Source organism: Sturnira hondurensis, unplaced genomic scaffold (assembly GCF_014824575.4).
Source record: "Sturnira hondurensis isolate 20B ecotype Veracruz unplaced genomic scaffold, ASM1482457v3 Scaffold0022566, whole genome shotgun sequence".
Lineage (NCBI taxonomy): Eukaryota > Metazoa > Chordata > Mammalia > Chiroptera > Phyllostomidae > Sturnira > Sturnira hondurensis.
In genome coordinates, this window is record NW_028095197.1 from 10600431 (window position 1) to 10622554 (window position 22124).

Here is a 22124-nt window from a genome sequence, read left to right on the forward strand (position 1 = left end):
AGCAATCTTCAAGGCACCCTATTGCCTGGAGGACCCTGCCTCACTTGCCGCTCTGGGCTGGGGATGTACTGATAGAGGGAGAGGTGGTGGACTCAGTACCAGCCTAGCACTTACCTTGTAGTCCGAATCTGGGTTCCAGTCTCAGTTCTGCCACAAATTGCTGTGTGGCCTTCAGCAGGCCACTTCCCCTCTCTGGGCCTATCACCATTTGTAAACCAGAGATGACACTTGTTGCTCTGCTGTCTTCCATGTGGCTTGTTGGGAGTATACAATGGGGTCATACACAGGGTCTGTCTGGAAACAGTCCCACCATTGTTAATATAAAGAGGACGGTTTGTGCAGTATCAATGTCAATGTAACCTGGCAACTGAGGAGAGGGGACTGGGATGCACATGCCTGAACAATGACGACTCCCCTGTACTAGTCAGTGGGGGCAGTAGATGCCACGGATTGAGCATGCATGCTGTGTGATCATCACATGCAAAATGACTGAGCACAGCACCAAATCTGCATGAAATTTTGTGTTAAGCTTGAACATTCCTCCGTGGAAACTGTTTGAATGATCCAGAAGGCCACAGCTATGGACAACTAGTGACTGGCAGCTTCATCGCGCCAAAGCACCTGCTCATGCCTCAGGTCTCATGCAGAGTTTTTTGGTTAAATATCAAATCATCCAAGTGACTCAGCCCCCCTCCGGTTCAGATTTGGTGCCCTGTGACTTCTGGCTGCTCCTGACACTAAAATCTTTGAAAGGGAAGAGATTTCAAACTGTTGATGAAATTCAGGAGAATACGACAGGGCGGCCGATGGTGACTGGGAGAACTGTGTGAGGTCCCCTTTGAAGGAGATTGGGGCATAAATATACGGTGTTTCTTATATTTTATATCTTCTTCAATAAAGGCCTCTATTTTTCTTATTACATGGCTGGATACTTTCTGGACAGACCTCATATGCAGACAAACTCTGTGGAAAGGACTGGCTTGCCCATGAGAGAAATTAGTTGGCTTTAGGGGACCCTCTTTTCCGTGATGTGTCCCCAAAACCTGGGGAAAGTATCTTCTGGCTGCCTCTGCATTTACAACTACCTGGACTCAGGAATGGCCTTTCTTTACTCCCTTCAGGGCCCACCTGGCTTACCTGGTCCCCCAGGCCCCCCTGGACCACCCGGAGCTGTGGTTAACATCAAAGGCGTAAGTGAGGGGGAGGGAAGGGGGACAGAGGCCTTTGTGGGGGAGGGGCACCAGACTGACCTAAGCCCGAGTCAGATGTCCTGATGGCCTCACTTCTCCTGTTCTCACTTCCCGTTTCCCACAGGCCGTCTTCCCCATACCAGCCCGGCCACACTGCAAAACACCCGTAAGTAACACTCAGGCGCTGCCGCAGAGAGCAGGCTTTGGCACAGAGAGCGAGTTGGAGACGGTGATTGGTCTTTGTCTTGAGCCCCTTCTCTCCATCAGTGTCCTCTTCGATGTCTTCTATCACTTACATGTAGGCCCTTAAGCAGCTAGAGGCTTCTAGATAACAGACCACGACAGTGAAGCACACTGGATCTTCTAAGGGGGCACAGGCTGAAAGTGTTTTCTTCAAGGAAATCAAAAAGCAGTATCTTTTGTTATTGTAACCATATTAGGTTCATGCTTGAAACAGTATAAGGGAAAATAGACATCTTTAAAATATAGAGGAGGCCAAAAAAAAAAAAAGCCATTCCAACCAATGCTCTTTGCGTTGGAAACTTCGCGCTAAAATCTGTAACTGTGTGCTGGCCTTTGCCAGCTGTCATTACCGCCCAGCACACAGCTCGAGGGGTGGATCCTCTCCCCGTCCTACAAGAAAGAGGCAAACTATGACTCACACAAGCTCATTGGCTGGTCTAAGGTCCTGGGACTAACCGAGCTGGGACCATTACTTGGGTCCCCTGACCATCAGGCAGCAGGTGACTGCAGTGAGGCTCAGGTTAGAGATTCTACAGTGACACCATTTGGCTGTGCGTTTGCCTAGACATCTGTCCATGTCTAAATGTTGAGGCACCCAAGTCTGGCGCCCGGGCCCTGGGAACTCTGGCCGGGAAGACAGAGGACAGGACCCACCTACATAAGATGAGCAAGGGGCCTGCTGGCTCCCAGATCTACATGAGGACAACAGCCACCCCGGTCACTTTTCTGTCGGTGGCCTGGCCGTAAACAAAGTACTGGTGCTGGAGGGCCCCTCCTGAGCGGGGCCACATCCCACCTCCTACGGTGCAGAGGGGGAGACTGCAGCCCTGAGTGGCAAAGGCCCCTCCAGGTCCTGCCATGAGGTAGAGCCCAGAGGGCCTCCCCAGTAAACACTGTGGCAGGTTTCTGATGCACCGACCTTGGGACAGCACTGGACGAACTTGGGAGTACTGTAAAAAGCGCAACCACAATTGCCACGACCTGGACTCAGACCCTTCGCTGTAGCCATGGCCTTTGGGACTCAGGAGGTCACTTAAAAGAAGCCAAAGATGAGATGGGAGCATTTTTGCTGAGTTTTTCATTTCATGCTGCTGGACACCATGGAGGCTAGGCCTTCCACACTGCTTGACCAGCTCTCAGAATGGACACTTGAAAAAGAAATGCTTCCTTCCACATCCAGCATTTCGCAAGCCCCTTCGAATTTGGGCCCCTTTCCCGCCATCACGATTTACAGCACCTGCCTGGAGTGGTGAGACTTTATCGACAGCTGCAAGATAGCGGCCTGGCGCTGCTGCCTTCATCCTTAACTTAGAAATGTTCTCCCTGGAAGATTCCCCACCCCCACCCCCTGGAACCCCTGGGCAGCTTGTGATTCTCCACCCAAAACCATGGGAATCCTGGCACCAGAGGGATCATTCTAACTCCACCTATCAACTGGGAAAAGGGGGCAGGTGGGCTATTAAAATATGGTTGCAGGTGGATCTGTTTTAATAGGTAGAGAAAGGCAGGAATCTGGGAGTGAGCTGGAAAGGAACATTATCTAGAACAGCTTGGACTCCAGACCCCTAGTGTGAAGTCCAGGATAGCTCTCCTGATGAAAAAGACCCCTAGATAGCCCACCTGATGAAAAGCCCCCCCGCCCTGTTCATTATATGCATCCCTGATGGTACGTAGTCGCCAGACTCATGGAAGCCCAGCTTCCTGCTGGGTACATCTCTAGCCTGAACACTTGACCTCTCACATGAATCAATCCTAATTGATGAGAAAGGGGACCAACAAGACCCACAGTTGGGCTTCCCCCTTTGCAGAGCTGCTTGGCCAGGAGGCCTTAGGTGGTCCACCCTAACCTGGCTGCCGGATAGGCACCCCAGGGGACGATGTGGGATTCCTGTGCATTGAGAGCCCCTAGGGAGCTCAGGGCTGCTGGGAACCCAGGGCCAAAGGAAAGCCCGACTTCATGACATTGCTCCTCCAGCCACATGGTCCCCAGGACAGGGACAGTTGCTCCCTGTGCGTGCGAACACCAGGACAGGGTTTACAGTGTCTGGCCTTGCCTTTCTCTCTTTCCAGGTTGGCACTGCTCATCCTGGGAACTCAGAACTCATCACCTTTCACGGTACACACTCCCTTCTTCATCTTATTTTTTTCTGGAATAGTTCCAGACCCTCGTGTCCCTTCTGGGGTGGTTTCTACTTGCGCTTGGGCAGAGGCTGGGTGGTCAGGAAGACCTGGCTGCATGTGTCAGGAGGGGGGCTCACAGCTGGGCAGAGACTGTGGGACTGGGCCTTTCTGTTTGGTTTCGTCACCCATCTGTCTGCTCTGTACGTCTTGGCTACACCTCCTAGTCAACAAGAAGCACTCCATTTGTCCATTCATTGCTTAGTTTGTTCATAAAATACCCACTGATAACCTTCTCCTTGCTTGGCACTGTCCCACGCACTGGGCTGACACAAGTGAATCCTCCACCATTCCTGCCACCCAGGCCCATAGGCTGTGGTAGGTGAAAGTATTTTAAAAACCACTACACAGCTGCCAAGAACTAGAGGGCAGGGCAGGGCATGGGAGCTCCGAAGACCTTTGCTGCAAAGCGTTTCTGGGCCGGCAGCGTCTTCATCTCCTAGAAGCTTGTTAGAGATGCAGAACCCTCAGCCTCACTGCAGCCCTGCTGCCTTTGAACAAGCTTCTGCAGCAGAGTGTGAGGAGCCTGGGCTCTGAGCATTTGATCGGTAAATGCCGACAAGACCGAGGCCTGTAGCAACTTATCTACCACACATCAGAGAGGGGGAAAGTCCAGGAAGCTGAGCGTGCAGTGGTGAGCACTCACTCCAGTCTCTGTCCCCACACACTCTTTTGTCCCTCCTACCCCTTTTTTTTTTCAATCCTCACCCAAGGACTCGTTTATTGATTTTAGAGAGAGAGGAAGTAGGAAGAGAGAGAGAGACAGACAGACAGACAGAGACATCGATGTGAGAGAGAAACATTGACTGGTTGCCTCCAGTACATGCGCCCTGATGGAGGATGGAAACCACAACCTTTTGGTGCACAGGACAACACTCCAACCAACCCAGCCACCTGACCAGGGCTGTCCCCCTTTTGCTGGAGAAGCCTGCACACTTGCAGTTTAAACAGGGGGAGACTTTTTTTTCTTTTCTAGGACTGATCTCTGGCTAGACTCTGTCACCCCTGGCCTGCCAGGTGGTGGTCTCCCTGGTGAGATCTGGCCCTATGGTGTTTCTGTCAATTTGGTTAAAAAGTGACAGGCTGTCACTTTTCAAACTCCATGCTCAGAGCCAGTGCAAGGCTTTCCCTTCCTCTTGCTGCAAGGTGGGCCTTGGGGAGGAAGGGTGGTTGTGGCTTTGCTTTTTCGGGCCCCCAGTGGTTCCGCTCCCTAATGGGGTTCTTCTGGATGCCGGCCCTAGTGAGCCAGTGGTCCTACATACTCATGGGTCTAGTTCTGCTCCCTTGGGCCAGCAGCCACACGGGCAGTGGTGAGCTCACTGTCCTCTTCTCCAAGCACATCGCTGTCTGTGGTGTCACCGTGGGTGGGTGGAGGCCCCGAGAGCCATGCTCCCCATGTCCAGGCATCAGCAGCTCCCCCAGATCTGTGAGGCCTTGCCAGGCATGATTGCATCTCCCACTGACCCCCTGCCGGCAGCTTCATGCCTCTGCTACATCCCTTCTCCTGTGCCGGGAAGCCTGAGCCCCAGCCTTCATCTGCGCTGTGTGTCCTCCTCTCTAGGTGCAAGAGCCTTGATCAGTTGGTCTCTCATGCTGCCTGGGAACCAGGAATTCAAAGATCTAGTCTCCACCACTCACCAAGGCAGGGGAAGGGAATGACCACTCTTCCTAAATGCTGAGCTCTGAGAAGGAGTTCATGCCTTTCTCCCTTATAAAGAGTCAGGGGAGAGGGATACCTGTGGTGTCCGTTTTCAGAAAGGGTGCTTCTCACAAGCCCTGTGGGGAGGGAGGTGTCACACAGCTGGTATTCTCCCAACTTTGTCTGTGGAATGCTTAGCCCCCTGCGTTGTCCTCTGTGGGCACTCCTGGGAGAACCCCTCCCTCCCTGCATGGGCCCAGCTGAGAGGGGACTGCAAGCCTGACATGGTGTGGAGCCTCGGGCATGTGGGTGAAGCTGGGCGAGAAAGTTCCCACAAGGCACTGCTGGCATCTTCATGGTGGTGCTTATTCCATCCTGCCTTCCGTTATCTGTCGCTGTGTCTCTCTCCCCCATGAGACTGAGCCTTCACGGTCAAGGTTATGTCTGCTGCATCAGCCTCTGTCTTCCCCATCAGTATCTGTTAGCAAAAGATTTAACACCTGCAAACAGGCCTTTGTTTGTTGAGAGGACTTTGCTGAAAGGGCTCAGCTTGGAAAACTTGTCTCAGAAATGTTTTATACAGGACGGAGGTGATTTTCCACTTTTTTTTCCTTTAAATGTGTGTATATTCGGTGGCAGGTGTTAAAGGAGAAAAAGGATCCTGGGGTCTTCCTGGCTCAAAAGGAGAAAAAGGCGACCAGGGCGTCCAGGGACCACCAGGTATTTGAAACCTTGGGCTAGATGCCACCTTTGATTATCAATCCTGAGAAATCCAACGGAGGCAGAAAGGAAGACTGGTCATATAACCACCCTGACCACAAGCTCCGCAGAATTCGAGAGAGACCCAGGCACAGGTGATGCGTCTCAGAGACGGAACACTGTCAAGAGAGACCAGAAGCTCCAATTATTCATGCTTCACATGCAAAATGAGGCCTAACAAGAGTTGGGGGTGTGCCCAGGGCCCCACACTGTCTGGGATGGGGGGTCCGGGTCAGGACCGGTTCCTGCCTCCACACCCAGTGCCCACCTGTGAGCCAAACCAATGTGGGGCCACTTCCACTGGGAAAGGGTCGAGGTTGCCAACTTGGAGATCTGTCTTTTTACATTTCTGAGGTCGTGATCACGAATTTTACGAAGCCTTCCTTTTTCAGGCCCTCCAGTGGATCCAGCTTACCTGAGACATTTTCTGAACCACTTGAGGGTGAGTATTTCTCTTCTAAATTTGGACCCGTGTTTCCGAGTTCTTGGGCTTATGTCAGAGACTGGCGCATTGCGCCCTGACTCCATGTTCTTTGAATGTTCTCTGCTTCCAGGGGGAGAATGGAAACAGGGGGTTCCAAGGAGAAAAAGGAGACTCTGTCGGCGATTTCTCTGTGTCAGGGCCTCCAGGCCTGCCGGGAAGTCCAGGCCTGGCTGTGAGTAGTGACCCCTCCATGTCACTGTCCCGAAGTCCCCTATGTGATCAGGCAGTTGGAGAGTCAAGGATCAATCATAGCACCACTGGCTGAGGCAGGACTTGGGTGTCAGCCTCTTGTTGGCTGATGGGGAGCATGGCTGAGGCCCACGGAGCACAGGGAGCTGGCCAAGGTTATGGGCACAAACGTAACTTCTAGGTCATTAACTCTGGTGCCTTATTCATGTTCATGGTGGGAAAATCGCTGAACACAAAGAGGTATCAATGATGACCACATCAGATAATGGAGACAGACTGGAAAGTGAGGGAGATATTTTCAGAGGGGCTGTGCGATTCTTTTGAAATTCTATCCAAGAGGGAGCTCTTAGATAGGCTTGGTCCCCTCAGGCTGACACGCTTCTCCAGGCCACGAAAGAGAAAATGGAGTGATGCCTCTAACGAGATCACTATGATCAACGTGATCGTTGACCCCCAGTGCCCGTAAGCCAGCTCTGGTCCCAGAACTTGCCGTGAGGCTAGACCCAGCAAAGCCAGGAGACCGAGATTCCGCTTCTAGCTCTGCTGCTAACTGGCTTTGAGGCCTTGGTCAAGTCCGGTCCTCAGTCTAGGTCTCAGTTTCTTCATCCATGAACTGCAAAGGCTGGACTAGGTGATCTCTCCTGAGTTGGGGGCTCCCTGGGGTCCCCTGGAGTGTCACTCAGCATAATGACGGGGCTGCTGCTCTTTAAGTCGTATACCACTCACACTGTGCCCAAGATTGAGGCTGGTGATAACAACAGCAGGTGTGTTACTTCTCACTAACGTCCTCACCAGGAGAATAGGTGGGACTTCTGGTGATCAGTGGTGCTTTCTCACTCCTGTGTCTGTGCACATTCCTTGGCAGGGCCAGAAAGGGGAGGCCGTTGTTGGGCCCCAGGGTCCCCCAGGTGTTCCTGGCCTGCCTGGGCCCCCTGGCTTTGGAAGACCTGGTGCTCCTGGGCCACCGGGACCCCCAGGGCCACCAGGACCCCCGGCTATCCTGGGAGCAGGTTAGTACCGTGAGTGGTGTCCTCCTCTATGCTGCTGTTGTGCTCAGGGTCCCCTCATCTGGTGGCGTATCAGCCACACCGACAGAGGGTTGTTTCCTGGATGAAGCCAGCTCTCTCTGTCTTGAAAAATTGAGATAATTCACATGCCATAAAATTCACCCACTTGAAGTGTACAATTCAATGGTTTAATCTACTCACAAGGTTGTACAGCCATCACCATTTCAGCCCAGAACATTTTCATCGCCTCAGAAAGAAACCCTGTGCCAATTGGCAAATACTCCTCTTTTCCTCCTCCTTTCCCCAGACCCTGGGAACCAATGGTCTACTTTCTGTATCTGTAGATTTGCTTATTCTGGACGCTTCACATGAATGGAATCATGTATTCCGTGGCCTTTTGTGTTTGGCTTCCTTCACTTAGCACAGTGTTTTCAAGGTTCATCACACTGTATCACTTTTTATGGCCACTCAGCCTTCTATGGCCACAGTCTGTTTACCCGTTCATCAGCTGATGGACGTTTGCGTTGTTTCCGCTCTTTGGCTGCTATGAATAACGCTGCTCTGAACAACCACGCACAAGTTTTTGTGTGGACACACGTCTCCACTCCTCTTGGGTATGCGTCTAGGGGCGGAATCGCTGGGACCCACATGTTTAACTCTTTGAGGAACCTCATCACACTCTTTTCTAAAGTGGCTGCAACAGTGCGCATGCCCACCGGCAGTGTACAAAAGTTCAACTTCCTCTCATCTTCATCGACACTTGCTATTAATTGCATCCGTTTTACGTTCCAGCCATCCTAGTGCATGTGGCGTGATATCCCGTTGTGGTTTTGATTTGCATTACCCTAGAAACTAAAGATGTTAGTGCCTTTTCATGTGGCTGGAAACTTCTTGACTGCTTTGCCTATGCCTGGGCCTTAAGGAACTTGAGGACTAGCATTGATTCTAGTTCTCTGTGTACGAGTTCTTCCCCCCACTGGTGCCTCACTTCCTCAAGTGAAAAGTAAGTGAAATAAGAAAATCTCCACTTACCAAGGGCCAGGAACTCTGCTGGTCACTTGGCAACACTACTCTATTGAATTCTCACAAAGCCCTTCAAAGAAAAGTATCACGTGCCCATTTTGCAGGTGAGGAAAATGAGATCCAGAGACATTTGAGAACCTTCCCAAGGTCACGCAGCTACTAACGGGTCCCGGCATGTTTGGGACCCAGGTCAGGGTAGCCCTGAAGCCTGTGTTCTTCCCACTGTGCCATGGTAGGAGGTGATGCTATGAGTACCAACAATAGCATGACTGCGTCATTTTTTGTTGTCTGGGTTGGCGTGAACCAGGTGTGATGGAAGCACACCTGGGAAGATACCTGAAACGTCTGGGGCACCAGAGAGAACTTTGCGTAAGACATGCCTTTGGGGCTGGGGCTTTGACTTCATCTTGGGGCTTTTGGCTGCAAGGGACAGAAACATAACTCGGACTAGATGAAGCCAGGGGGAAATGTATTGGATGTGAAGGAAGGGGTGACCAGTCATCTGAGAGAGGGGCAGACATGCAGCAGGACCTCAGCTACAGCCAGAACTGGAGCTCCGAGCCCCGCGAGGATCCTCTGGCCATCTCTTGTCTCAGCTTCTCTCTGGGTGTGAGCTTCGTGTTCCTTTACCACAGACCACATCCTCTGTGTGGTGGGAAGTAAGGTTATTGACGACTTACAGCTTCTGTTGTCAGCTGCAAATCTTGGTCTTCCTTCTCAGTTTTAGTTTGAAAAGACCTGGGATAGGGCAAGTCCTGGGGAAGGATTTTGATTGGCCCAACCTTGGACCATTCACCTGTGGCCAGGAGGTAGGATCACATGAGAGTATGGCAGCTCCTTCTGGAACCAAATGGTTGGAGAGACGAGGGGGAGGACCCCAAGAGAAAGTAAGGATACAGGTCCTGCAGAGAGAAGGTGCTTGGTGGCTAAAACCATCGGTGCCTGCCCACTCAGCTTTGAGGGTCAGCAGGGATTACAGGAGGCAGAGGGGCAGTACAGGGGAAGTACAGGGTGCAGAGAATCTGTCGCCCATTGTAGCCCCACGCTGGGGGGGTCCAGGACTCCTTGCTCAATAAAACAAGGATTGCCTCTCTTGCTAGGTACAGCAATTCATGGTTTACAAGACACTCATATTCATGACCACATTTTAGCTTCACAGCAGCCTTGGGAAGGAGATAGAAGGGGCGCTATCAATGCTGTAAAACTCACTTCAGGCATAAAGACACTGAAGTTCAGAGAGCTTAAGACACTTGCTGAAGGTCACAAATGCTAGTAAGAGGCATGGCTGGCTCCAAATCCAAGTCCTCTGGCCGGCTCTCCGCTGAACATTCATCGCCTACGTATAGATGGTCAAGCCCCGTGTCGGAACTGCAGATTTACTTGTGATGACCTGAAACATCTAAAGCAGTAGTTTTCCTGGGACTTGTAGACACATCCTTCACCCATGAAGAGCCTCACAGATTTTTGGAGGGGTCAGAGGTGGGAATAGGAGATTAGAGAAGGAGATGGGGAGGAAAAGCTGTAACAATATTTCTTTATGCTTGCCTAAAGGTAGGTCTTTTTGTTGGGGACCGTAGAGCCCTTGAGAATTCAAGGGCATGCCCCAAGGGGCTGTTGTCCCACCAGCATTCTAGGGAGAGCTGTGTGTGTGTGCAAATGCCTTTTTCTAGGGAAGAGGGCAGTGGCCTTGACCCGATTAGTTGGGGCACTGTGATCCTTCAAAAGCTAAGCACTTCTGGCTGAATGCTATACAATTTGCAAAGCACATTCCTAGTTTGTCTTTTCCTTAGTTCTCACCACAGCCCAGTGAAGAAGAAGTGCCTGTTCCCATTTCACAGATGAGGAAACTAGGCCTCAGAGAGTTCACTGTTTCCCCAACATCACATAGCTGAGACCTGACCAATCTGGGGACTTGAGCGCATGTCTCCTGGCCCCAAAGGCAGGGCGCCGGTCACCTCACTGCCCTGCCCTTCGTCTGAAGCCTGGCACCTTCTCTTCCTCTTTCTGAGTCTGCTGTCTCTGTTCTGTGGTTACCTGCTTGTCTCCTGGGTGAAGTAAGTTGTAGGAGTCGGGGCACGTTTGGATATAAGTGACAGAAAACTCAACTCAGGCTGACTTAGACAAAGAGCAGCAGCGAGGGGGATTTATTCACTTGTGGAACTGAAAAGTCCTGGGCGGGGCTTCATCCAGGGCTCTGTAATCGAGAAGCCCAGCTCTGCCCTGGCTGGGTGGCTCAGTTGGTTGGAGCATCGTCCTGTACAGCTGAAGGGTGAGGGTTTGATTCCTGGTCAGGGTGCATATGGGAGGCAACAGATGCATCTCTCTTACATCAATGCTTCTCTCTCTCTCTCTCTCTCATCAATAAACTTATCCTCAGGTAAGGATTTTTAAAAAAGAAGAAGTCCAGCTCTTCCCCGAACTGGTCCACATGACTGAGTCCTATGCTGGGTCCCCGGGGCCCAAGATTCATATGAGAGCACCCACCCCTTGCAGCCTGTTGACTGGGGTTGCACATGCTTCTCTTGGTGACCAGCTAACACCCGAGGCGTTTTTCAGAGTGTGTGCCTTTTTCTAACTTCTCTTTTCTGCTTTGTCTTAGCTGTGGCCCTGCCAGGCCCACCCGGCCCTCCAGGACAGCCTGGGCTTCCCGGATCCAGGAACCTGGTCAGTGCCGTGGTCAGTGTGTGTCCACCCTCTGCTTTAGAGGCGTTTACTTAGCACTTCGGCTGCAGGACAGTAACACTGGTGCACGTCCACAGACGGAGGACATTTATTGCCTCTTTGGGTGACTTATTAAGTGAAAGGATACAGAACACAAAATCACTTTGATTTAAGTGGGGTCCTTTTAATCCTTAATTCACTGAACTCTCACTGGAGCCGATCATATCACATCCAAACGCATAAGCACCAGGACATGAACAGCGTCACAACAGGCCTCCTCTGCTCTGCCCCGCACTGTGTGCTCCCTTCCCTGCAGGGCCCGGCGCAGGGTGGGGCGCCCAGGGGTTACTGAGAGGCACCAGCAGAGGGACACAGACCTCACAAGGGTGTCAGGAGTCCTAGGGATGTTCTATGACCTTCGAGGGCTTTTAGTTGGGAAATTGGGCTGCCACGTGAAAGAACAAACAACCCAGCCGTTGATGGGATTTTGATATTTGGTGTCTTTGGGAGAGTTCTAAGCCGTTCCGAGGCACACAGTCATTATCCTCAAGGCTAGGTAAAAAATTAATTTTTTATAATCCTCCTCAGTCAAAAGGAAAAATAAAAGCTCTCTCGGCTGTTACGTCTTGGAGACTTGATGCTTTTTGATGGAGTTTTGCAGCTTTTATGTCTGGGTGTGCCCAGGTGGCTCTCTGACCTTTGGCAGCTTTCTAGAGGCAAGTGACGGACCCTCATTTTCCAGAGGGCATTTGATATGGTAACTTCCCAGCAAGGCCAAGAAGATTCCAGGCTTTAGTAGCATCGTTCTCTTGCTTCATTTCTTATTCCAAGTGAAAACAAACGTGGAACTCTTTAAGGCGTAGCATGAAGTAACCCGCTGAACCACTGACCAGCTCACAGAAATGGAAGTGGCAAGACTCACTGATTATTTTGCTCTAACCAGCACCCAACAGAGGCAACTCTGTCTGCAGCTTCTCAGTGTCTTTGTGCTCACAGAATATTATCTTGGTGTCTTCACATATCTGTTCTAATTTAGAGTTGTGTTCCAAGGAAACCCATGTCTTTGTTTCATCAAAAAAGGCGATTCTTTGGTTACCAGTGGAGTTCCACAGGGCACGATCAGCCTTTTCATTGGCTGTGAGGGATGGGTCCTGCTGGGCTGGATGGAGGGCCCTATTTCTCAGGGGTGCCGCCACCTTATGCTAACCTCAGGGTTTGGGTGTTAAATTACCTGTTAGGTGACGGCCTTTAGCGACATGCACGACATGCTGCAGAAAGCGCACTTGGTGATAGAGGGGACCTTCATCTACCTGAGGGACAGCGCAGAGTTCTTCATTCGTGTCAGGGACGGTTGGAAGAAGTTGCAGGTGATTTTTAAACGTTCTTTAACAAACTGCCTCCAAATACCCTAGAAAAATAGTAATCTATTCCTGTAAGTGCTATATTTCTGTTTTGAAAGTAAGGGAACAGTTTCTGGTTGTTGCCTTTTCGATATATTGTGTTTCTTTTTTTTCTTAAAGCTGGGAGAACTGATCCCCATCCCCGCCGACAGCCCTCCACCTCCTGCGCTCTCCGGCAATGTGAGTCCCTTTCCTGCCTTACATCTTGCTCCTTCCTCCATCAGCATTTCTTGAGTCCCCCTTGGGGCCCCGCGCCAGGCTCCCCAAACTCTGCACAGCCAGCTCTGCATGCTGCGGTGTCTGCTGGAAGCCCAGGAATGACCTGGTGCCGACAGAATGTTCTCACTGTTGAGTGGAGGGAGGACTGGACCCAGGGGCGGGAGATCTGTTCCCGTGTCCTAGCTGCATCCTCCTGGGGAGGAGCTTTCCCTCTCTTGGCCTCAGTGTATTCACCTGTGGTAGCATGGTCGGTGTAAGCAATGGAAAGGGCCATTTGCTATCTGACACTTTTGTAAGCAACTTACACTGGCCGTTTCTTAACCCTGCAGTAATGCTTTGAGGTGAGTACTATCACCCCCATTTTGCAGATGAGGAAACCGGCCCTGAAGAGATGATTTGCTCTGTTCAGTGAGTCATCTGCTTCCCCGATTCAGTGCTCTTTCTAAAACACTCAAGACTGTTCCCTCCCTTCCTGAGGATTATTTTTTCATTGGAGCATGCAATTCTTCCCGGTTAAAGTAGCCCAAAGACCATGACAAACCGGTTAAAGTAACTTCTCAAGAGTCATTGCACTTGAACCTCAGTGTACGCTGAAGAACAGGCTGAATGAAGTGAAAACATTCAGAACTCTTTCTTTTCTCTTTTTATATCACAGCCACATCCACTTCAGCCTCCGCCGATGTCTGTTTCCAATGTTCATTACGAGAGGCCTGCAGTGAGTACAAGTCACGCCTTTAGTCTGCAAATACTGAATGTGTGTCTGAAATGCGCTGGGCCCCATGCTGCGCACGCAGTCCCCACCCTCAGGATGCATATAGACTAGTGAGAGAGGCAAACAGAAAGCCGGTGACCGCACTCCAGTGTGCTCAGTCATTTGGGCGAGGCAAACCCAGGATCCTGGGGGTTTGAGGAAGGTCAAAGGCCTCTGCCTTCTTTAGAGGAGGTGACCTCTAAACTAAGACGTAACAGGCGGTTGAGAGCAAGAGAGAGTCAGGTGGGAGGAAGAGAGTGGGAATTCCAGGCGGCGGGCATATGGGACAGAGGACGGCAAAGAGGAGTGCCATGCATTTCTGTAATTCTGAGGATTTCAGTCTGGCCGAAGGAGTGGAGTTCAAGACCAAAGGGAGGTGTTCAGTCTGCAAAGGGCACGGACTAGTCATCAGGAGCCTGTAAGGCCAGTGAAGGACTTTGACCTTCACCAGTGGGCAATGAGGAGCAATGACATGCCTTAAGGAAGAAAAGTGTATTATAGAATTGGCATTTCAGGAATCACCTTGGGCACAGTGCTCAGAGGGACTGGAGGGAACTGGACCAGGGGTACAAAGACCAGTTAGGCAGCTGCTGCACTCTCTGGAGAATGACCACAGCAGGGACATGTGGACAGGTGGGCAGATTAGAGAGAAATTAAGGAGACAGGATGAACAAATCTGGTTATTGACTGTATACAGGGAGGTGTGGGCGAGGGAGCTCAAGAATGATGCCCCGGTTTCTGCTTAAGGAACTGAGTGGGGATAGTTTCCCTTCCAGGGCCATTTGCAGGGGATACAACTCTTGTCCCCGCTATTAGTCTGCTCCACCAGCTCCGCAGATCAGCCTGCTCAAAGGTCTTTCTTCCTGCCTCCCTCCCACCTCCTCCCCAACACACAGACATAGGCGCTATCTACAGACTTCACACACGCCTTTGGGTTGCCACGGCACTGATTCTGGCCACAACTCAATGTGATCTTACAGCCGCAGAGCCCAGTCCTGCCTGACTCAATTCAGAGTTGTGAGAGATAATATATCTGTGTCGTCTTGGGTCCATCGCCCACCCCCCGGGATGAATCAAAAGTAGCCAGGATTGCCTGGCCTGAGAGCACCCTTTTCAACAAGTGTTGTGGAGGCATTTTAGCAAAGAACAAGGCGTTGGCTTGGCAGACACCAGAAGCACGTTTCCTGTAGTGCTGTCACTCAGCACGCAGGAGCTCGTGTGGGGCCTAGCCCATCTGAGGCACCTTCCTGCGGGATGTCTGAGTGGAGACTTCCAGGAGGGAACAGGATGTGAAGATCTGAAACAACTTGGTAGGTCTTGTCTGGAGACACAGACTTAAGAGTCTGCAGCTGAGCCACGGCAATGGTAACAAGGCAGTAGAGTTCCCAGTGAGAACGTCTGCAGGGAGAAGAGATGGGACCCTGAAGAGCACCCGCCTCCCAAAAGAACTGATGAAATATGAGAAAGAGAAGGAAACTGAGATGCCACAGCCAGAGGGGAGGAAAGGATGCCAAGCAAGGTAGATGCCAACAGTGTCAAATCTGCCGAGAGGTCCCCTGAAAGGACCGAAAGGTGCCTTTCAGCCCTGGTTGATGTGGCTCAGATGGTCAAAGTGTCATCCCATAAACCAAAGGGTTGCAGGTTCGATTCCTGGTGGTCAGGGCACATACCGAGGCTGCCGGTCCAATCCCTGGACTGGGCATAGACGAGAAGCAACTGATCGATGTTTCTCTCTCATATCAGTGTTGTTTCCCCTGTCTCTCTCCCTCTCTTCCTGCCTCTCTAAAATCCATAAGCATGTCCTTGGGTGAACATTTTTTTTAAAAAAAGAAGAACTAAAAGGTGTCCTTCAAATTTAGAAGCCAGAGAAAAGCATTCTCTTAGCCCAGAGAGATGCCAGCAAGAGCCTAGTTGTCTGAGGAGTACAGGGAGGTGAGGAGAGGAAAGAGAGAGGCACCCATAGGTAACCCTTCAAAAAGGTGAGCTGTGAAGGGAGAAGTTAGGGCAGAGCTAAAGGAATTTTAAAATAATAGTTTATACAGACGGAAGGAAGCCTCTGGGCTCCAACCGCTGCAGCAGCCGCGGCTCTGAGGTCTTTACGCGCCGGCTAATGGCTGCCGCCGGTCTAGGATCCAGAGACACATGAAAAGATGCTCAATATCACTAGCTATCAGAGAGATGCAAATTAAAACAACAATGAGATACCACTTTACACCGGTGAGAATGGCTATCATAAACAGAGCAATAAACAACAAATGTTGGAGAGGGTGTGGGGAAAAGGGGACTCTGGTCCACTGTTGGTGGGATTGCAGACTGGTACAACCATTATGGAAAACAGTATGGAATTTTCTCAGAAAACTAAAATTGGACTTGCCTTTTGACCCAACAATTCCACTGCTGGGATTGTATCCTAAGAACCCTAAAACACCAATCCCAAAGAACCTATGCACCCCAATGTTCATAGCAGCACAATTTACAATAGCCAAGAGTTGGAAGCAACCCAGGTGCCCGTCAGTAAATGAATGGATCAAAAAACTATGGTACATATACACAATGGAATTTTATGCCGCAGAAAGAAAGAAGGAGCTCCTACCTTTTGCAACAACATGGATGGAACTGGAAAGCATTATGCTGAGTGAAATAAGCCAGGTGTTGAAGGACAAATACCATATGATCTCACCTCTAACAGGAAGCTAAACAACAAAGCAAACAAGCAAGCAAAATATAACCAAAGACACTGAAATAGAGAACAGGCTGACAGTGACCAGAGGGGAGAGGGGAGGGAATTTCAGGGGAAATAAGGGAGGGATTTAGAGGAACCTATATAAAGGATACATGGACAACAACGGAGAGGGTGGAAATGGGAGGGAGGGGGGAGGATGGGGGGTGGGATGGGATGGGAGTAATAGACAGAAAACTGTACTTGAAAAATAATTAAATTAAAAAATTGAAAAGAAAAAATAGTTTATAAATTCTAATATATAAATTCTATGTATTCATTGTAGAAAGTTTGGTCAATCAATAGCAATACGAGGACAGAAGAAGAAAACACGGGGTGTGCCCTTCACTCTTCGACAGCACTGCCTTCTCTCATTTTTTTTTCAGCTGCACTTGGTTGCTCTGAACACGCCATTCTCTGGGGACGTTCGTGCGGATTTTCAGTGCTTCCAGCAGGCCAGAGCCGCGGGGCTGTGGGCCACCTACCGGGCATTCTTGTCCTCCCATCTGCAAGACCTCTCCGCGGTGGTGAGGAAGGCGGAGCGGTACAGCCTTCCCATAGTGAACCTCAAGGTACAAAGAAATACTGTCCCCACCGCCTCCTGGATGCACGGTCTCCCTGGGGACCGCAGGCAGTTTCTGCTGTCTGACAGCATCAGAAGTAGCCGGTGGAAGGCCCAGCCGGTCCCTGATTGGCTGTGTGACTTTGGGTGGGTCACTTTCCCTCTCGGAAATTTAGTTTTCTAATAATATTCACAGTAGCCCCTCCTGCTTGGATGGCGTGACTCGTGGGACAGACTGGAGGAAGGAATAATAGCCTCTGTGGTGTACCTAGCTTTTTAAATGTTTACAAGGTACTTTACAGTCATTACTGTATTTTTTGGACCATAAGATGCACCCAGGTTTTAGAGGAGGAAAAATAGGAAAAAAACTTTGAAGCAAAAAATGTGGTAAGATATTTAATAACATAAATAACAATATTTCACCACTGTAAATGTAAACAGAACGCAACAGCAGCATTAACAACCAAATTCCTTCCAAATTTGGGGGGGAGGGTAGAAATGTGCATCTTATAGTCTGAAAAATATGGTAGCTTAATAGAAATACTTAATAGAAATACAGTATCTTAATACTTCCAATGAAAATGGGAGTTATTCTTTTGTCAGATGAGGAAACTGAGGCTCAGAAAAAGAAAGACGTTTGCTCAAAGCCGCTACAACCTAGAATCATTTGCCTTGCCTCCCCTATCTGGGGCACACACCTGGTTCCCGCCCCCCAGGGTGCCTTCTGTAGCACATGAGCAGAGGGGCACCAGGGAACAGCCAATAAGCACAGGTCCAAGAGCAGAGACACTCTGTCCTGCACCCTGGCTGGGCGTCCTTGGCACATCTGAGCTGCCAAAGCCTAGAATATATTTCTCTGCCCCGATCTGGGGTCAAGACAAGGCCTCGTAGGGTCCCTCGCTGGTACAATTACACCATGGGAGCAGCCAACTCCTTTAAAGCTTCAGAGCATCAGCTGTGTCACTGCTCACATGCTCCGGGAGTCCTGACCGCCCGCTCGATCTCCAAGGCACTCTGAGACCAGCTGGTGTCTGGGACCCCGTGTTCCAGTTCGGGACCTCGAGGCCAGCACGTTCCTTCCTGACCCTACCTACACCCAGCGCTTCCCGTCTCTTCCCGGGTCTGTCCCACCACATCCTGCCACCCAGATTGTTTGTGTGCTTAGAATACAAATAGCTGAAGGAAACCGGGCTCCTTCAGAACAAGAAGTAAGAGATTTATCTCCACATCACCCATAATGTGGACTGGCACAAACTGAAGCTCAGTGCATGCATATAAATTTTTTTAAACTATAACAATAAAATAAAGACCTAAAACATACTTTTGTGGGGACAAGACTTTCTATACACATCATGAAAGAAATTACCCTGAGAAACAAGACAGTACAACCAAAAGAATTCAAGAATGGATGATAAAATCAGACCACAAACATTTCCTGAGTTCCCACTCTGTCCAGACTCTATGATTGGGATTGGTGGCTTCAGTGTGAGGTGACATCTGACCTCAAAGAATGAGTAAATAGCTGGTCCATTTGCAGGCGGATGCTGTGATGCTTCTAATGTGGCAATTTTGTCTCCGTAGGGCCAAGTACTCTTCAATAATTGGGACTCGATTTTTTCCGGCCATGGAGGCCAGTTAAATGCACATGTTCCAATTTACTCCTTTGATGGCCGGGACGTGATGACCGACCCTTCGTGGTAAGTGGGGGTGAAGGCCTCAAAGTATATGGTATGATAGACAGTTTTGGAGACATTCTAATCATGGAGGGCTTTTGTCTGCGGCCTCTCTGGGGCATTGTCAGTGGTGAGACTGCAGAGGGCCATGGAGAGAGCCCTGGCTTTGGAGCCAGGAGACCTGGGTCCAGGACCTTAATATGGAACCTTCGACAAGGCATTTCTGCTCTCTGAGCCTCAGCTGCCTCACCTGTCAAGTGGGCGAGATAATCGTATGTATCCCACAAAGTTGTGAAAACGGAATAAGTGGGAACATCCAGAATGCAGTAGGCACTTCATAAGTGGTAAATAATGCTACTCTTGGTGATCCTGTAACCCTGTACAGTGAGCTGCACTCAAGTCCTTTGAAAACTGTGTATGCTGTTAAGAACAGAACAACTCGGCAAACCTTTCACCAGCATCTGCTCTGTGTCATGCCTGATGCCAGGCCTGGAAGGCACAGTGATAAACCTACATGGTCCCTACCTTTATGGGGCTCACAACCTACAGGGGAAGACAGACGCAGACGGACCGCAATGCTAGACAGAATGCTGTAAGGGTAACATGGGGAAGCAGATAAGATGATAAGAGCACAGAGAAAATATTCACAGAAGGCTTCCTGTAAGAGGAAGCATTTAATGGACTTTGAAAGATGAGAAAGAGTCACTGGTCAGAAAATGAAAGAGGTGGTTCCAGACTCAGGGGCCTCAGGAGCAAAAGTTCAGATTCCCACAGCACAGAGTACGATGTGAGAACAAGGACAGGCCAGCTGTGGTTGGGACACAGCGTGTTCAGCTAAGTGGAGGGAGCATACAGATGACATGGTGTCACACCATGGAGGGTTCGGGGGTTTGACTTGGTTCATTCACTAGACTTGATGCCAATTCACTCACTGAAATATGCCACAAAGGAGAAAGAGTAACACGACAAATTACTTTTCAGGCCCCAGAAGGTCGTTTGGCACGGCTCCAACACCCACGGGGTGCGCCTGGAGGATAACTACTGTGAAGCCTGGCGAACGGCCGACTCGGCAGTCACGGGGTTGGCCTCCCTGCTGAGCACGGGGAAGATTCTGGACCAGAAAGCGTATAGCTGCGCTAGCAGGCTCATTGTTCTCTGTATCGAAAACAGTTTCATGACAGACGCTAGGAAGTAATGACCTGCCCATGATCCTGAAGAGTCTCCCAGTTTTTCTCATGTGAAGAGTTGACACTGAAATCTAAAAGGTTTAAATATTGTAAATATTAGGTTTTTTAATTACACATTCATCACAACAGCAACCAAAGAGAACATACCTCAGTACACTCAAAACTGAAGACATCGAGGACTCGGATCAAAGATAAACATCTGATCCACGTATTGGTGCTAGATTCTGCAGGAACCCCATGCAGGGAGAACACATCCCGGACGCGGTTAGCAGCAAGTTGAAAGCCAAGGTCTTGGCATTCTGCCTCCTGCATCCTTCGGAGAGCAGCGTCCTCCTTCAACCATTGTTGTTAAATGTAAGATGTCCTTCATGTCTTCTTACAAAGTCAGTGTTTAGAAATGTTACCCCTTTTTAAGTTATGTGCAGACGAAGTGCTTTATTCTTTAACATACACCTGCCTTTTGCAGCTGCTGTTCATATAAAGATACCAAACTGCTCAAACGATCCTATTTGTAGCTTCTGATATTATCAGACTTTAATGTGGTTTTTGTTTTCCCTAAAATACAGTCATTGTGCTTTAGGAGTTTTATAGTTTTGCTACAATCAGATTTTAGTGTGGCATCTGTTTATATCACTCTGACTTGCCGGAAAAGGTTAAACTCCCAAGTTATCTGAAATTAGAAAAGAAATAATACATAATTACTACCTTTCCCTCGGTGGCCCTTCTCCTCCCTCCCCGCCTCCCCGCCTCCGATTATATGACTTCCATTCGGCAACTCTTAAACTTTTTGTGATTGAACAAACATGTTCATGAGGATGGATTTTTCTGAGATACCTATATCTTCATGCTGTATACTTTGACTTTTTTCCATGTAAGTGAACATAAAAACATCTTTTCCAGGTGCTTTCTTTTGTTGGACTCCCCATCCCCCCACCCAGTTCCCCAATTCTCCACCCCTGGTGTGGATGTGGCCCTTGGGCAGGTTTACTAACCACGTCACTGCCACTTGTGTTGTCCTCGGGCCGTGATCAAAACCCAGGAAGATTTTCCCATCATGCTCATCTACTCCTGCTTGTTCTCACCCACGTCGGGGTCGGGCCACATGGAGCGGACAGAAGAGCCCCGGTGTGGGAAACAGGGTGAGCTGTGACTCAACACACGACTTCAGACAAGTCTGCTTGTTTCTCTCAAGAAGGCTGGGAGAAAAGTGGCATAATATCAGTGTCCAGTTATTACACATCATACTTGTTATAAGCCCCATTTACCTTTCCTCATCACTTTGCAAGGTGGGTATTCCTATCTCTACTTTGGAAATTTAAAAAAAGTTGAGGATCAGGAAGTCACTTGTTCCAGGTCATGCAGCTCCTGAGTGACGGGGCTGGCTTTAGACTCAGGGCCTGTCTCATTCCAGGGCCCAGGATCTTTTCAAAGAGCCACTGTGTGAGCCTGCCCCCTCCCCGCCTCCCCCGACTTCGAGCCTTGGCTTGACCCTGCAGGAGAAACAGCCTCATGGGCGAAGGGCATGCTGGAATGCTTCCTCCCATTCAGCTGCGCCCAGTAAGTCAGCACAGTGAATCCACCCAAATAGTCCTTGAGGTAGGAAGGAAATTGACCACCAGCCCCCTCTGCCAAAAAAAATCCAGAACCTCCACTTAGGGACTTCCTAAATAGAGGAGCAATGAGACTCTCTCTAATGAGTCATGGGATGAAGACAGTTATAGGCTGGAAATTCCCAGAAGGGGAATGTTGAGGACCAGGGCGTCAATGGGGGCTGGGGGTACCTGGCCCAGACAGGAGCTCCGGAGGGAGGGGACCGTGAGGCTCCTGAGGCTCCTGTGGCGATGGAGTGAAATGCTGTCCGTTTGGTCAGAGTCTGCCATAGCCTGCATCACAGAGGGGTAAGGCAGGGTGTGGGCTCCGGGAAAGCCAAAAGGAGGGGGGACCCCATTTGCTAACCCCTGGAAGCGGTGTTGAGGCCCACGTCCTGATTCTCAGTCCTCTGTGTGCACCAGAGGAGGGTGTAACCACCGGCCGCCCCCTCTCCCAGGGGAGACTCGGAGTCAACCCCAGCCCCACGCAGACTCTGAAAATGACAGTTAAAATCCTGGGCCTGGCATTCAAGACCCTTCCCTGGACCAGCTTTCTGGTCACTTGCCAAGCATCTTAGGCCCCCTTGCCAGGCTGTTCATGCCCTGCCCCATGCTGGGAGAGCCTTACCCACGCTAGGTCCAGGTTGGCTC

The 22124-nt window shown here is 50.2% G+C and overlaps 1 protein-coding gene across 2 annotated transcripts in view; it reads left to right on the plus strand.

Annotated features, from left to right (window-relative positions):
* The window catches only part of COL15A1 (collagen type XV alpha 1 chain), a 92989-nt gene extending 72526 nt beyond the window's left edge, over window positions 1–20463 (plus strand). For both annotated transcript variants that reach the window (XM_037035897.1, XM_037035898.1), the window contains 14 exons: window positions 1122–1190; window positions 1315–1356; window positions 3504–3549; window positions 5890–5970; window positions 6402–6451; window positions 6564–6665; window positions 7548–7692; window positions 11312–11376; window positions 12612–12740; window positions 12894–12953; window positions 13648–13707; window positions 16849–17034; window positions 18606–18721; window positions 19679–20463. In XM_037035897.1, coding sequence (XP_036891792.1) covers window positions 1122–1190; window positions 1315–1356; window positions 3504–3549; window positions 5890–5970; window positions 6402–6451; window positions 6564–6665; window positions 7548–7692; window positions 11312–11376; window positions 12612–12740; window positions 12894–12953; window positions 13648–13707; window positions 16849–17034; window positions 18606–18721; window positions 19679–19892 — 1365 coding nt within the window. In that variant the 3' untranslated portion in view covers window positions 19893–20463. The remainder of the gene's footprint in view (window positions 1–1121; window positions 1191–1314; window positions 1357–3503; window positions 3550–5889; window positions 5971–6401; window positions 6452–6563; window positions 6666–7547; window positions 7693–11311; window positions 11377–12611; window positions 12741–12893; window positions 12954–13647; window positions 13708–16848; window positions 17035–18605; window positions 18722–19678) is intronic.
* Window positions 20464–22124: the final 1661 nt, after the last annotated feature.